A 17989-nucleotide genomic window follows, 5' to 3' on the forward strand; every position below is an offset into this window, starting at 1 on the left:
TACTAGATTCAAGCACAATCTGATCTTCTGCGGACGATGTACTGATAATTGCAGAGTTCCCTTCCTACCCCACACCTAACTGCAGGATGGATCCGTTTGCTTTCACAGCTTTTTTAGTACCCTTTTTTAACATTGGGAGTAACTTTGTCTCCACTTTACTCGATGAGTGGCACTGTTCCAAGTCCCCAAACAACATGATTAAACATAGCTCTTCATGATCAAAATCATTATTATGTTTAGAGGACGACATATAGCATAATGGTATACCGGCTTGAACAGAAGCATCTTTTGACCCCCCTAGGGGCCCAACCATGTTAGACTTTTGATTTACCTAGTTATCCTTGAGAGGAACCTTGATGGAATTTTCTACTGATTTTGACTTAGAGAGACCACGATTATTTACACTTTGCACTCTTGGCAGAACAGCAGACATCACTTCTAAAACATGACCAGAACTTAAATAATTTTATTCCAATAAAAAAAATAAAAAAAAAAGATTTAAAAATCTTTTCAATGCAAAATACAATATCAGATGGAACACCATCCCCACCATTAACTGTGTTCAATTGTGTACTTAGTAAAAAGATGTCATGATCTAGATCAAAGAGTGAGCCCTCCAGGGTAGGAGATATACAGAACAAAGGAGGTAACGACAGGCACTGGGAGCAAGGATGAAGTCAGGGAGGTAAATTAGATAAACCCCTTTCATTCAACATTTTCTGAAAGTAAACCCCCCTACCTGCCATACTGATCAATATCAATGTCTGGGAGAATCAAGTCTTCACCAATCACCACCTCTTTATAGACATATGGGGAAATAACCTCCACTACCCCATCTGCTGGCCGTGCACCCTCACCTGCCGTTAGCTTCCAGCACAAGCACCACAAGCCAGGCAAAACAAGATAGCTAACTCAACCTGCAGCCGACATATGAAAAAGATCATCTACTTTTTTCCCCAGCCACACTTGGCAACTCACTCAGCGTTTCCTCGATGTTTACCCCAGCAACTGGCCACCGGACCACAGTACCTCACAAGTTGCCTAAAAATACAGCAGAATGAAGCAGCAGAGCAAAATGTTAAAGGGGCTTCCGTTCACCCTGCTCTCTGCTTGCCCGTGTTCTGGTGTAGGGAACTAGGGCCAATAGGACCAAAGCCTGTTAATGCCGATGCCCAAGTAGCAAATAGTGGGTGCTGTGCATCAGGCGACTGGTGACTGGTGACTGGAGAGAGCTGGATTGCTTCTCGAGGCCTCTATCCTTCACCGTAACGGCTGCGACTGTGGAACACTGCTGCTGTCTATGCAGTTCTCCGCTCTCTGCTTGAGCTCTCCATTCGGTTCGATCGGATGCGCTGCAGCTCCCCTCCGCTCACACCCGCTTCGCGTGCACTCTACCTTAGAACTCAAATGTCTTGTTGACCAGAAGAGGATTTCCAATCCACAGCAGGTATTCTTGCCTATCCAAGCCACATACATGGTTCTCACGCAAGAAAATACATAGTTATTTGGTGAGCAGTTATACAGATACTTGGGATTTGTGAAACGGTATGGTGAATGATGTAATTACATAGCAAACTTTGTTCAAATCTGAGTGAGGAATCAGTTTATAGGAAGTTAAATATTTCAAATGTTACCGTCCTAACAAACCCTCCAATTGTTATCAATCAATGGAAGTATGGCCCCATCCCACTGGAATAGTTTATTTTAAATCTTTCACTGGTTTGAAAGAAAGAACCTGTGATAACTGCAGTGGAAGTACACAGTGCTCTTGCTTCTACTAGTATAAAGATACAGAAGGATTTACACTTTTAAACCGGTCAACGGAATTGCCACAGGTAAAAATTTACAATTTATTGTTGTTTACAAATAAGAGCTCTGGACCGGTGAGGGGCAGTGCTGTTTCCGGGATTCCTGAATAGAACAATATGTTAAAATTCACAATTCATTCTAAATTGACAGTGCTCAAATGTGCTCATCTAGGCCTTAGAAAAAGAGGGACTCTTTACAAAAAAGGTTAGCGATAGCCGCCAAATGAGTTCTGAGTAAAGTAATTGAGTATTCCTTGTTCAAAATAAAATAAACAAGCATTTGCAATGCAATGGGTCTCGCATTTGCTCGAGTTAGAGCTATTAGCGTTGTAAACTCCCAACCGGACTTTTCTTGCCACAAACTGAAAATGAAAAGTAAAACAGTCTCACATAAGTGAGCCGAAGGCCACCAGGAGCACGAAGGAGACACACAAAAGGAAACAGAAGTTCACTCGCAGTCAAATGTATTGGTAAAAAGTGCAATTATCCTTGTAACAGGGTCGATGTCATGCAATGCGCTTGACTTCTGCCCAGCGCAATCATGCTGCATAGGAAATAAAAAGAAAAGGTAGTCCAGAAGCCATGCGGAAAACATAGAGCCTTGTATGTTTTCAGTAGATTACCAGTGCTCTCGAGGAGGGCTGAACACTGGAAAGCACGATGTATGCATGCCTTTCACTAATTAAATCAAGCGATTTTTCAAAAGCAAGCCCACAAACCAATCAAACTGATGGGCGTGACATGGGTATAGTTAAAAGCCCACAGAGAGATTACAACAGGGGCCAGAGTGCTTGCGTGCTCAACCCCCAAAAAACGATGAAATTGTCCTCAATATCTGGCCATCTTGAATGCACAGTATTTTGAAGACACATAAGATGGGAGCAAATTTCACTTACTAACTGCCCAAATAACTCTGGCATACAGGATCCCAAACTGTGAAGAACACTCACAACAGTAAATATCATTAGTGCTAAAAATACATTCTGAATGTCTTGAAAACGAAAATAAAACTTCTACATCTAGCCTGCTCAAACAGATTTTAGTCACCCACAGAAGTAAAATGCTCAATTGTTACTATGTGCCCAATGTATCACTTAACCAGCTCCCCACAACGTGTCAGAAAGATTTCAAAATGTGTGTTCCTATGTGCTAAAAACAACTACCCAACAATTCTCTTATATATTAAAAAAAAAAAAAAAAAAAAAAACTTACATTAACAATAAAAATAAACACTTTCCCTTACTGGGAAATAAGAAACGATTTAATTACACTAGAGCACTCTATACCTCCGTCAAGTGGCCCTCCATTGATTTGGTTGGTGCTAAACTGTGTAGGAGTTGGCTCATATCCTGGTGTACATCCATAAAATGTGCTATAGGGACTTAACACTTCTGCTCAATAATCAGAGCTTGCATCATAACTGTGGGCCAACAATACCAATCATATTTTCCTCTGTAACGAACTGCATGAGTAAAGCTGGATGGGTGTCATGCCATCATCTATTTATTGTCAATATAGACAAAACAATTATAAACTACCACAGTCCTATAAAGCCTGATACAAACACATTCATAAGTGGAAACAAACATTTACAGTCTTGAGACCAAGGTCCTATCCAGGGCCGAAATGCATTGATACAGATGCATTAACCATCAATAAATCACATTCACATTTGGCATTGGGCTGCTGTGTACTTCTTGATTGAAGAAGTTAGGTTTTTTTTTCAGTGTGTGTATACACACACACACACACACCACCTACAATTGTACGTCATGCGCACAAATTAGAATGACTTGTTGAAAAGTAAGTTGAATGCTCAGCCAAGAAACATGAAGTAATGTCCAGGTCAGTATGAATCCATGCACGACTCAGTCTTCTGTCCTTCCAAGGTAGATAACATTACCCAGTTCATGGTTACATATTTTAACACCTGTAACTGGAGCTTAACCCCTCGGGTGCCTTGGACAAGGTGGTTATGTCCGCTGCTGTGGCGCTTGGGCACCAGGGACGTAACCACCTCGTCCAAGTACTGGTCCACGGGGGAAGCGCTAGCGCTCCCCACCGGGGACCTCGCACCCCCCTCCCATGGGCAGGGATGGAAGGGGAATCGCTTCCCCTTCCACCCCTGCCTCCCCAACTCCCTGTGGCATCTGATGACGTCTGCGCGTGATTGCGCGCTGACCTCGCTTCCAGCGCAGATCAGAGGAGAAATGCAAAAGCATTTCTCCTCCGATCACATGCAGGGGGCGAGAGAGGCATCAAAGGGAAGGAAAGGCCTTTCCTTTCTGGTCTCTCTCAGCATCTCTGCTGCCTGATCGCAGTGCGAAATGCCCACTAGACACCAGGGAATTTTTTTATTTTTTATTTGTGCTTAAGGGTAGCGGTTCTCTGGTGAGAGCCCTGCAAGTCACCCCATCTTGGATTCCCCTAGCTGTCTAATTTAAAAAAATGCACAGGTTTGGTAGGTTCCCCTAGGTGCCGGCAGAGCTAGAGGCCAAAATCTACAGCTAGGCACTTTGCAAAAAACAGCTGTTTTCTTTGGGAAAATGTGATGTGTCCACATTGGGTTTTGGGGCATTTCCTATTGCGGGCACTAATCCTACCCACACAAGTGAGGAACCATTTTTAATCGGGAGACTTGGGGGAACGCTGGGTGGAAGAAAATTTGTGGCTCCTCACAGATTCCAGAACTTTCTGTCACCGCAATGTGAGGAAAAAGTGTTGGTTTTTTGGCCAAATTTTTAGGTTTGCAAAGGATTCTGGGTAACAGAACCTGGTGAGAGCCCACAAGTCACCACATTCTGAATTCTCGTAGGTGTCTAGTTTTAAAAAAATGCACAGGTTTGGTAAGTTTCCATAGGTGCCTGCTGAGCTAGAGGCCAAAATCCACAGCCAGTCACATTCCAAAAAACACGTCAGATTTCAATGTAAACATGTGATGTGTCCATGTTGCGTTTCCTGTTGCAGGCATTAGGCCTACCCACGCAAGTGAGGTACCATTTTTATGGGAAGACTTGGGGGAACACTGACTAGAAGAACAAGTGTTATTTCCCCTTGTCTTTCTCTACATTTTTTCCGTCCAAATGTAAGACTGTGTGTAAAAAAGACATTTACTTGAGGAATGCCCTTAATTCACATGCTGGTATAGGGACCCCGGAATTCAGAGATGTGCAAATAACCACTGCTTCTCAGCACCTTATCTTGTGCCCATTTCGGAAATACAAAGCTTTCCTTGATACCCATTTGTCATTCTTTATATTTCACCAAATAAATTACTGTATACCCAGTATACAATGAAAACCCATTGTAAGGTGCAGCTCCTTTATTGGCTCTGGGTACCTAGGGATCTTGATGAAAATACAAGCCCTATATATCTCTGCAACCAGAAGAGTCCAGCAGAAGTAACGGTATATTGCTTTTGAAACTCTGGCATGGCAGGAAAAAGTTACAGAGTAAAATGTGGAGAGAAATGGCTGTTTTTTTCTCCTCAATTTCAATATTTTTGAATTTTTAGTTGTTATTTTCTGTAGGAAAACCTTGTAGGATCTATATAAATGACATCTTGCTAAATTCAGAATTTTATACTTTTCAGAAATGTTTAGCTTCCCGGGACCCAGCATTGGTTTCACACCCATTTCTGTCACTAAGTGGAAGGAGGCTAAACGCACAAATAATAGTAAAAATGGGGTGTGTCCCAGTAAAATGCCAAAATTGTGTTGAAAAATTTGGTTTTCTGATTCAAGTCTGCCTGTTCCTGAAAGCTGAGAAGATGGTGATTTTAGCACCTCAAATCCTTTGTTGATGCCATTTTCAGGGAAAAAAAAACAAAAGCCTTCTTTTGCAGCCCTTTTTTACCTTTTTTTTTTTTTTTTAACTATTTTTTTCTGTATTTTGGCAAATTTATTGGTCTCCTCCAGGGGAACCCTCAAACTCTGGGTACCGTCTAGAATCCCTAGGATGTTGGGGAAAAAAAAGAAAGAAAAGAAAAAGAAAAAAAAGACGCAAATTTGGCATTGGTAGCTTATGTGGACAAAAAGTTATGAGGGCCTAAGCGCGAACTACCCCAAATAACCAAAAAAAAGCCCTGGCACCTGACAGGGAAAATGCCTTACAAGGAAGGGTTTAAAAACTGCAGAACTGCGGTATGCGGGTTTATGTATGTAACAAATATTAATCTTGCATGACAAAACTACAACATTTACTATTTTCAATTTACAGGTAAATAGAGCTGCGGGTCATGAAAGGCCTCATAGGACCAAAGAACTAAACTACTGCTAAATTTTATGTTGTGATTTTATACATATTTCATTTACTTTTTCTTGGGCCGGCAAAATATTGTGTTACTGCCAAATCCCCATGTCTGTCCCTTAATAACATACAAGGTGGGATGTCAAATATGTCTTTAGTTGTGGTTGGGGTGTTGCTACTCCTGCTGTGTTCTGTGAATGGGATGAGATACAGTGTCAGCTTTCGCTCCTAACCCCACATCATGACTGTCTTTCACGTATGTGGAACGATTAGGAATAGAATAGAGCTAAAGATGACACCGTAAAATACAAATGTGTCTTGACCAGCTTCAAATGGCCTTGGGAGAAGTAACGTACCATCATGACGTTTGGTACAGGACTGAGTGACCTTGCCAGCAGCCCCAGCCCACAACAACCACAGAGGTTGGCAGAAGTCAACTGACACCCTTTCAGACCAATGGCCATTGCTAGTCTGGCAAATATCACATATACTCTGGTAGCTCTCTCTGATCAACTAAGAAACTTTTAAGAGCCCCCGACACACCTGCACATGGGTCCACAGATAATTTAAAAAAACAAAATGGGGGGAGTTAAGAAAAAAACGCATCCTACATCTACAGACAGCCAACAAAAATTATCTTCACATATCGAAATCAGGATGGAACTACTAAGACGAATGGCTGATCACCTTCAGAGACGAAGGCTAGGAAAAGAACTCATGTAACATACCCTTTTTTCTAACCTCCAAACCATCATTTCTCTGGCGATACGTACCGTGTGAATGTTCAGCTGCCAGTACTGCATTATACAAGTCTTATTACCAAACTGCAGACTTACATGTTAATAAAAATGTGTTTGCTCAGTTTGAGGAGCAATAGTAATACTGAAAAGTAACGTGCACAATAATAACTTTCGCCAGAATGAATAATCAGACATTTTTTGAGTTAGATACATCCCTAAACCAGTATCGCGCACCCATATATCTTTGTGATCACTGTTTATGTGGTATAGCAGAGTGAAACCTCCTGCAAGAAAAGCAAAAAAATTGTGAGTGCAAGTTTTGTTTAACAACGCACCATGGTACTTAAGAACATATGCAACAAAAACCTTAAAAACACTACAAGATATAGGTGCATACAAATAGACAATAAACGTACACATACCTCGATGCACACACACAACCCCACACCTTAGTAGTTTGCCTATATGATTTTAATAGTGCAATAGAACTGTACCGTACACTAGAAACATCCTACCATATTCACCAGAAAGCTATGTTTACCTGCAGTCTGACACAGATCTATTTATTATATAGAATTACAACAACAACAAAAAAAGGAGTATTCAATGCACGTCTGAATAGAAAAGGCACCTTCACACAGCCTTCAGTGACATTTGTTGTCCTACTTTCGCTCCCTGTCCACAAACCAACTAAAGCAAGCATTAACAAAGCCAATATGTCTGGCATTGGCAACCAGCATTTTATCTTTATCAATGCTTGTTTGTCGAGGTTCGTAACTCTAATGTTAGGGGAGCTGCTGGACCCTCAACAATCTAAAAACAAAAAAAGAATAAAAGCAACAAAAATAATTTTACTGTCTAAAAGTACGTATTAGCATCGTAGTCCCTAGTACTGAAGGGAACTACTTAGTCTGTGCTTTTTGCTAAAGAGCAGAATGTCATCATTTACGGTGAAGAAAGCTAAAGAGGGTTGACCCTTTGCTTTCTGGTGTAGTGTGTGAATGCCATTAAAATGGATCAATGGATACAGAGGGCTGGCTGAGGTATATATTCACTTTAAAAAAAAAAAAAGATTACGGACGTTATAGTTAGGCTCACATTTTAAACGTACCAAACCATAGTAGTTTTTGGTAAGATTCATCAACAGGCGCAAAAAAAAAAAAAAAAAATTATGCCACTTATTCTATAGAAACCAGGTCCTAACTACAACTACCTAGTGGCAACCGCCACTAGACTATATATCAAAATGTCTTGACTTGTTAATGAATGTGCAAGTGATGTCACAGTTCAGAGAAATACTTCGAAGGACACAACAGTGTGGTAATCTTTTCGAAGTATGGCTTCTGCAGAATACAAACAGCACTTCCCTATTTACATTTCATCCAGGGACCTTTGTGTCAGTGAGCTCACTAGTACATACAGAAATAGCATTCAAGATGAAAATGTTAAAAAATGTTTACACTTCTGTAGAAACAGGGACATGAGAGTTCCTCCTTTCCAGAACGGCTCATAGCCTGAACACCGCAAGTATTAAATGGTATGCCAAAATAAGGTATTGTTCGGGTGTCTTCCCATTCCAGAAACTGGTAAGAACACCCCTTCCCCACACAAAAAACAAGTGTTGATCCAGTACAACCACGTGAAACTTGGAAACTCACGATATTTACTCTTGACACAGGCAGTACACCCTCCCAAATCCCAATAAAGTACTTCATCAACTCAAACGTTGGCGCTTCTTAAAGTCCTTGAACTTATAAAACCACCAGTATCTATGTTAACACCACCAACCCTCAAAGCATTGAATGCAATAATAAACTAATTAAGCTTGTAATGGAGTCCCTACAGAGTCACTGTACTCCCCCTCTCCCATGCCCAACCTCACAATTAAACCAGTTATCATCCTAACATCCTTAAAATAAAACCAACAAATTCTGAAAACGTCCTTAACCTCCAAGATGTTTCATCAGCTGCCAAATACAAACACATTTTGAAGTGGGCAAGATCTAATAGAAAGAACCATCCAAAGTGTATTAGGTTGACAACATATTTGCTGACAAACAACCTCTGATAAATAATGCCAAGTCAGAGTTGCCTCAGAGTGACAAGAGGTGGCTCGAGGGGTATCTTGTACTTATCTACAGGGTGCTTGGGAACTAATATAGGCTTTAACTGGTGGAGTAATCTGTATATCCATGATGGCAAAAAGTATTATTTTAAAGATGTAATGTTACTAGTTGAGTTCTGGAGTTGGCCCTTGCAATGTAAGCATATAAAAAAAAATCATAATCTGACTGCGCTCTGCTAAAAATATATACATTGAAACCACCTGCTTTAGCTTAAGTGCTGAATAGTTTAGCATATTTTGCAGCTTTGTGTAATATATTATGACAAATAATGACAGTTATATTATTTTGGTCACTGCTTGGAGTCGTGTACTATTATAAATAAACGTCTTTACTCCCAAAGCACCGAACGGCATTCAAATCTGTGCTCCCCTGGTTGCCCACACATACGTATGTGGTGGTCACATAAACGAACGGGGACTTTCTACTCCAACAGATAAATTTCCATAGTTTAACTTGCATTTATTTTTAAGTCTGCCCTAGAGACAAATTTAGATGTCTAACCAGTTCATGTTTTCCCAACAAAATAAATTATAATAAAAAATGTATACATAAAGGATCTCTTGGTGAGCTCTTGCAATTTAGCGGACTATTCAAGTGCAATTCGCATTTTGCTCCGACCCACCACAGCCTATAGCAAGTGGGAATGGGTCAGCCAATTTCAACTTTTGCTCCCTTTGTGACGGCATTTTGCTCTTGCCCGCAAGCAATTATGGCTAGAAAGGAGACAACTTGTAGGTAATTATCTGTATTCATATCTGCTATCATTTATGTTTTGTTTTTTATTTATTTCTGCAATGTTGTTTTACCAACTCGTCGACGGCAGTTTTAAAAGGCATAAGAGTTTGCGCATGCACGTCGCATATTTTTAAAATGAAAAAAAATGACAGGCTCGCCAAGGCCAAACTTATTGGCTCCGGCAAGAATCGTTTATTTAAGAGGTCTGTGTTATATTTTATATGGAGACAAAAGGTCAACATTTTTAAAAGAAAACTGTATTCTTTTTGTCCATCTCAGACCCCTCTCCTCCCCACTACACTTAACATCACAGTTCGAAACATTTTTTACACTACGACCACAGAAAAAAGCCCCTTATATCCTTAAAGCAGTAACAGTCCCAATAAAGCCTTTTAGCCACAGTATTAAATTCCTAAATCTTTTATCCCTGAAAGTAATCAACCACAGAAAAGAGCATTTCTCCTTCCTGGGTCGTCATATAGTCCATGAGCATCCCATAAAGTTCGGGCCCTCCCAACAGAGCTCTCAACCGCCCCAATAAAACATCTACGCTTCCTAACACCTCGGAAGACCGACATGACAAGGGGCGGGGCCACTTGTGTCAGGGGAGGGCCAGTCCATGACGTCTCCAGAACCGTACACAAGGTCCCGGTGACACTAGTACGGTTGCCATCACCTCCTTCGACACCGTAGCCGAGCCACTATTCGAGCGCTCGCAAACTCTCACCCATTAACTCACCAGCTATGCCCTGTGGAGCCTGTGCAGCCTCCTCCCCGAAGAGAAGCCTGAAGTCCAGCTCCTCGCTGCCACCTCGCTCGGCGGTGGTCATTGGGGTGGCGGGGCACGGCCCCCGAGTTGGCTCAGGAGCTCATAGTAGTCTCCTCGTGCGGTCCTCCGTTCAGGTTCCCTGCCAAAGCCTACCCGGATACCCCAACAACTTTCACCGCAGCCGCTACCGTTCTCCGACTCCAAACCCTAGCGCCCCGCCCACCTGCCACAAACGCTCTACTTTCCCTCCCGCCTCCTCCAATGGGATGCTAGTAAGTTATAGCTCTGGACCGCCCACCTGCTACCAACACGCTACTTTCCTCCTGCTTTTTCTCATTGGTCGCCTGCAATGCCCGGGCCATGCCCACCTGTCTAGTACATCCTCATTATTTCCCTCTCGTGTCTTATCGTTGGGCACGCTCTCCGTTTACGTCACCGCTCCAGGGCGCACCGTAGCCCCGCCCATCTGTCATTGCATATCTCAAACCCTCCGTGCGTATCTTGTTGGAAGCTCCTCCAGCTCTACGTCAGCGGGCCCTTGGGCAAGTGTCCACCCCTCCCACTACTCCCGTAGTCCTACTTCAAGGGCTCATCTCAATTCAGTTGCAGCCGAAACTGAACTTGTGTGTAGACACGCCCTTCTACCGAGTCTCTCGTACACCGCACCCATTGATACAGAAGAAGGACAACATTTAATGTATGAAAACTGAAGAAAGATATTATAAGTCTGTACCAGCAAACTAAAGTGCTAATTAACATAAAGAAGACTAGAAGCTAAGACTCGAAAAATAAGGGCTAGAATTACACCAGAGAGAAATAAATAACGCCAGAAAACATAATGTAATCCTCTGGAAAAATGGTCACGTTCTCTCGGCTTTTACTTGAATACTTTCTCCGTTTGTAAGCATAGCTGCTAAGGTCCTGCTGCCTCATGTTTTCAGTGTGCTTGTGTGTGGCATTTCGATGCCTTATGTGAGACTCTACGAGTGACGTTTAATTACGAGATTTGCATAGCTGCCATGTTTCCCAGGTATGATGTGTTATTCCAGGCCAGGTTTTTTTTTCTTTGAATAAAACATTTTCTATCTACCGTGTCAAGAATATTCAAATCTATTAAGGACAAGGAGGCAAGGATTATGCTTCCCTTTCTTTACTGTTAAAAATACAACAGCCAATGAAAACAATCAAAACTTTGAACTACATATCCCGTACGCCCTGATCCCAATGTCTTTACCAATCAGAGGGTATGCGTCCTCATATATAAACTCCTGCAACAATTGTCCATCTTCTTTCTTTGTGGATATCAAACAACTTTAACTGTGCACAAATGACCTGTCTCCAATGTGGATAACAGGGACCAATTGCATCCTCACGCCAACAGGCGTATCCAAACTTGACACCGCAGTGGTGCACTTTCGACCAATCCTGTCAGATGGCCTTTCAACCGTTCACTTCCAAATGGCATCTAGGCTGGTTTGTTAACTGTACCTGCCAATAACAAAAAGAATCGTAACACCATGCTTCTCCAGAGATGAAGCGGAAACCAAAGGGTGGGTTATACCACATAATATCAAATATATAACTATTATTTTAACAATATGGTCTATATTAGACAGTATCAGTCATAACACCAGATGGGATAATCCTCGCCTCCGTGTCCTTAATAGAATCGAGAAATTTTGATGCGCTAGCTAAAACATTTTTTATTCTATGGCAGGACTGGAGGCTTCAGATTATGCTAGGTTAAAGTTGCGCCACCACCAATGAAGCTATATCTACAATCGGCTTATCATAAAATATCTTAAATATGGAATCAGACGACCAATTAGCCACTGCCATTATGTCCTCTACCCGAGAACCAGCTTTAGATGCCATAGCACTACAGACTGAGTTGGCTCCAAAAGAGGACCCATCAATGCCCGCTTCAGCCAACAGTCATGTGACCCAGTGAGGCAATGTAGCAGGTCACTGGCCGAAAAGGGTTTTGCTACAAAATAAGGAAGTGATCTCCAGGGTCTGTATGAAATTTGTGGGTGCAATCTTCATAGGTCTGAAGGCACTTTACCATACACAATTTCTGATTGTCAGGAAATACCAGATAGGGCACACAACGTGAGTATGTCTTAGTGCATTTAGTTATCCAAAATGAGACACTTGTAGGAGTAAATACTCTACCTGTTAGAGCCAAAGCTCTCACATCAGATGCACTTCTACAAGAAATGAGGCACAAAAGCAGAGTTAATTTCACTGATAACTGTTTCCCTGTAAGGTCTTCATTTGGTGGCCAGTCCCTCAAAAATCGAAGGACCACATTCACATCTCATAAAACGTAATATTTCAATTAGGGGGGACTAGCCTGATACCCCTAAGAAGCTTACTAATTAACAGGTGCTCACCTCCAGGTCTGCCATCATTACATGGGTGACCCACAGAAATAGCAGACTGAAAATTATTAACTGTTCGATAGGCTAAACCTATGGTAGCTACTTCAGAGAGGAAATTGGTTATCACTCTAATGCTGGCCCCCAAGAGATCAGTTTCTCATTCACTACACCAATGAACCCATCTGCACCAGGAAGCAGCATATCATTTGTGAGTATTAGGGGCATAAGACTGGGACAAGAAGGACACAGCCTGGTCCAAAACTCCCCTCCCACCTGCCATTGTCTCCTGAAATCCTCCAAGTCATAAGGAACAAGCAGCCCTGAACCACCAATGGGTGTGGGAGACCTGATGAATCCACCAGTAGATCCTGAAATGTCCGGAACCGGATTGGCAGAGCACAAGATTGCATCATCGCCACCAGGAACCACGACCGAGCTTTCCAAAAGGGGGTCACCAAAATCAGTTCCAAGTTTAGATGTCACGTTTGAGTCAAGACCCCCTGGATCATTGCAAAAGGAGGGAACGTATAGTGCAACTTTCCCAACCAAGACTCAAAAAGGCATTGGAATTCGCCACTCGCGGGTCTGGACTTCCACTATAAAACTCTGGGAGGTGAGTATTCAGGCAAGAGGCAAATAAATCCACCTCACAGGGGCCCCATAAATTGTTGAGGGCTTTTAAAATGCAGGGGTGAAGTCTCCAATCGCTGGAATCACTGAGAAATCAAGAGTTCCAGTCTGCCACCACATTCTCTTGACCCAGAATGTACTTCACAGTCACCAGTATCTGATGTTGTAGGCAATAATGTCAGAAGTCTTTGGCAACCTCCACTAGGAGACATGACCTAGTCCCCCTAAGCCTGTTTATGTTCTGAACCGCTGAAACATTGTCCATCTGAAGCAGAATGCAACATTTCACTTTGTTCAGAGTTAAAGTCTGTACTGCAAACGCCCTAGCCAGAAGTTCGAGGCAACTGATGTAAAGTTTCAGTTCGTCTGGGGACCACCTGCCTCCCGTTTCTATTGGACTGCATCTCACTTCCCAGCCCCATCTGCTGGCATCCGACTTTATGATCATCTCCGGAACAGAGGCAAAAATTGATTTGCCGTTCCAGGCATCCATATGGTCCAACCACCAGGAGTTTCCATCCTGGCCTTCTCCAACAACACTATGTGTTCTGAGTAAGATAGACCCCTCAGGAGGTGCAGGATCCTGAGGCGCTGTAACACTTGATAGTGAAGGGGTCCTAGGAGTATGGCCTGAATAGACAATGCCAGAAGACCCACTAGGCTGGCCACAAACCTCAATGATGTAGCATGTGAGGCAAGGATTTTCCTCAAATCCTTCTTGATGGACAAAATCTTTGCAAGAAGTAATTTGAGTTGAGACAGAATCGAGTGTACTTGAAATCCTAAAAAATCCAGACTCTGAGTTGCAACTAGGAGAGATTTCTCCCCAGTGATTATGAAACCAAATCTTGGAGGTGTCGCACAGTCCACGAAAGGTGGATAAAGACAGTCTCCCTGCTTTACACAATGATGAGAATATAATCTAGATATATGATCAGGTGTACATCCCGCTCCCTGAGGAATTGCACCACTGGGCAAAGTATATTGGTGAAGCACCAAAGGGCCAAACACAGGCCAAAGGGCAGAGCAGTAAACTTGTACCGCCGATGACACCAACAAAACTGTAGGAATCAACGCTGCAGGGAACAAATAGGAATCAACAAATGCGCATCTTTCAGGTCGTACCGCACCAACCAATCACCTTCTTGCAGAAGATCTCACAGAAGGTGTATGCCTCCATCTTGAAATGGTGATACACCATCCAATAGTTGATTGCTTGAGACTGAGCACAAGACGGGAGCATCCACCCTTTTTCTGTACCAGAAAGATTGTGCTTACAAATCCCCAAGCATAAAGAAGAGAGGGGCAATCACCTTCTTGGTAAGCAGAGCCTGAACTTTGGCATTGATAAACAGATTTTCTGACTGGGAAGAAAGGAGAGGGGAATCGATGGACTACTATGAAGGATTTGCATAAAAAATCTATCTTGAAGCCCTGTACTGTTTCCATTACCCAGGGATCATCTGCCAATTGTGCAAGAAATATTGATCTCTGCCCCCAGGGTGACATGTGAATGGGGAATGAGTTTGTAGCTGGGGGCACTCTACTGAGGGACTCGCTATCCCCACCTGCCTGCCACTGTATTGCCCAAGAGGAGGGGCCACCCCACCACTACGCATAAAGGGCTTTGTGGTCTGCCACTGCACGGGACATGTTTATAGCTGGAGCACTCTACTGAGGGACTCGCTGTCCCAGCCTCCATCTCTGTCTGCCCTCTGCCATATTGCCCAAGAAGAGGGGCCACTGCACTACTCCATATAAAGTGCTTTCTGGTCTTCTGCTGCATGGAACATGAACGAGACGTGTCCCAGTATGGGCCTATCCTGCCCCCATCAGTGCCAGGAAGAGGTAGGGCTACTCCCTCCCCCCAGCTCTGCGCAAGGAAAACCTCAGACTGGTAAGAGTTCCCCATGGTGTTTTGGCCTACATCAGTGCACTATACCTTTGATATTCTATCATGTACTGTTTGCTAGTAGGCCACGTACCCTGAGTCCTAGAGGCTCTACATGTGTCCGCGCTGGGGTCCGTGGGTACCCTGGAACCCTGGTTTCTCCTTGTTCCGCCATCCAAGATCTCGCTGGAATCCAACCTCTTAATGTTGGGTGCCTTCCCCATAATCTCATTGTAAATTGGCTGGGGTAACCTGGAGAACTATGTTACTCTGTTTTGGAATATTTTGGATGATGTCCAAATGACCGGAGCTACTACTTCTCTGCAGTCTGGCAGTCCCTGCTTATGAGCCTAAGATGATTGTTCTAAGCGGTTCCCTTTTGGCCTGTCTTGTTGGGTCGTTTGTCATTAGCTTCAGCACCTAGTAAACGTCCTCAGAGGGCTGCCCCTGGAAGAACACCTTGCAAAGAAACTCAGTCCTCCTTTTTTCCAGTGGCATCATGGGCAAGAGAAAGGGGGAGGTGCAAAATGGCTTAGACAAACACACCAGAATCAATCACACAATTTTGTCTTTCTTAAATATTGCAGTGGGGTGTTCAAAGAAGAAATGTCTTGCATGGAGGAGCCAATCACCCAAACCAAAGGGGTGGCAGACACTCTTACAAAAGTGGACCAGCCTGACCTTAGAGACCCAGTCATTGTTTCCCCTTCTGCAGCTCAGATCCCTTCCAAAACCCCGATCCCCTCTGCTACCAGGCTGGCTGTGGCAATATCTGCTACCACCACCCACGCGTCCAAAGTGCACCTTAGACATTATCTAAAGCAGGTGGAGAGACCGGGCTAAGGCCAAATAGTAAAAGGGGCCTGCCTTCACATGATTTGACAGCAGGCAATAAAAATCCAAGGGGGACCAAAAAGGGGTCTCAGACAACACCTCCTATTGAAAGTACTTCACAGGGACTTCTATTGAAGATGGAAAACAGGATTCTAACTGCATTTGATGAATGTAGCCAAAGAATCCCCAACTTGGAAGTGACAGTATGTACCCTTGGTACTTCATTGGGCCCCCCTTGTGAGCAACTAAAAGCTACGGTGTTATAGTGTCCCCCTTTAGTACCCTCTAGTTTGGACCTCTGCACTCCTATATCAGTAACTGAGGAGGGTAATAATTTGCTGCACCCACTAGACCATTCAGGGTGAGAAGGATAATTCCCTCCTGACCATTCAGGACAGAGGTCCGGACACACATGGCGCAAGGGTGTCCCCCCCCACAAGAAACTATCACTACCACTTCTAGCCCCATTCCCGGTGATGTCACCATCCAACTTCCCCAACCTGTGTACCATACGTTTTGGTTCTGGACAATGTCACTCCATTAAGACAATCTGAAACTGAATACTATAAACAGCTCAAAAATAAGGTGGTGCACTGGCTAGTGGAGAATGTTCCAAACTTAGTGAGGCAGCAGGTGTTGATCAGAAGGATGGGCTGGATTGGGAATACTTCAAGGGCAGAGGAGGAAGGGGACTGCATTGTGGTTAACTTTTCCACCATGGACAGGGCTGGTTCCATTATAAATGCGTCCTTGTCCAATCTAATCCCCCCAAGTAAGATGATCTAGCTACCCCTTGGTTTATTCTATCAACTACTGAGTGGAGGAAGGGGTTTCTGAGGGGGGTGCCAAATTCTTTCCATAGATGGGGCTAGTATCTAGTGTACCCATACTCAGAGTCACCAGATACATTTGAGTAACATGTTTGAGCCTTTGAGTGGGCTTAATGAGCAAGATTGACTGGGCCTAGGTAGCAATCACACCATTTCTAGCAGTCCTAATAGTACAATGAGGGAGCTTAAAGTTTTAAGCTGGAATATAGCAGGTATGTAGGACAAATTGGGAGCACCTGATTGGCTTACGGTACTTTGTCACCATGATATTATTAATCTGCAGGAAACCTGGGATCCTAAAGGAGAACTAAACCTAGATGGCTACGTATCCTTCATTGTAAAGGGAACTCCATCCTCGAGTGGGAGAGCCAGAAAGGGTTTAGTTACCCCAGTAAAATGAAGCCTCGATTGTAAGCCTAAATTATCGTTTCAGATCCTCCTTTCTCTCAGTGTTGTGTTAGCATTTGATTGTAACTTCAGTATTCTTTGTATAACGGTTTATAATGCCGTTCACCGGAAAGAAACTGTAGCTGTAATGGTGGAGCTTGCTAAGTTTTCAAACGCTTTTACAACCCCTCATACCCCTTAGTACATGGCATTAATGACAACTGGGGATTTTAATCTACCCCCATGCAGTAATTGACTTTTGTACGATTCTAAGGATGCCGAGGGGGCTGACATTGAGCAAGTACATATCAGCATACCGTACAAAGGGATCTCTTGAATGACATGATCGCAGACTTCAATCTAATTAACTTGCTTAATAAAAATAGTTTAGAGCGAGTGGATGCTGTTGCAACATTAAAAGGCCCAAGGGATGGCTCCGTGATTGATAACATTTATGTGTGCAAGAGTTTCTTTTCTACCTTGTCTAGTTTCATAACTGAATAGAGTATTTTTTTGTGGGAGGGAAAACGGACAGATAATTGTGTTCTATATAAGGCCTCGGCTACGTTCAGTGACAAAGGGCAAAAACTCAAGTGGGAAACGATTG

At 43.2% G+C, this 17989-nt stretch overlaps 1 protein-coding gene across 2 annotated transcripts in view; it reads right to left on the reverse strand.

Annotated features, from left to right (window-relative positions):
• NFATC3 (nuclear factor of activated T cells 3) overlaps positions 1–10774 on the reverse strand; it is an 821290-nt gene extending 810516 nt beyond the window's left edge. For both annotated transcript variants that reach the window (XM_069216237.1, XM_069216233.1), the window contains exon 1: positions 10397–10774. In XM_069216237.1, the coding sequence (XP_069072338.1) occupies positions 10397–10487 (91 nt within the window). In that variant the 5' untranslated portion in view covers positions 10488–10774. The remainder of the gene's footprint in view (positions 1–10396) is intronic.
• Between the last annotated feature and the right edge of the window lie 7215 nt (positions 10775–17989).

Source organism: Pleurodeles waltl, chromosome 12 (genome assembly GCF_031143425.1).
Source record: "Pleurodeles waltl isolate 20211129_DDA chromosome 12, aPleWal1.hap1.20221129, whole genome shotgun sequence".
Lineage (NCBI taxonomy): Eukaryota > Metazoa > Chordata > Amphibia > Caudata > Salamandridae > Pleurodeles > Pleurodeles waltl.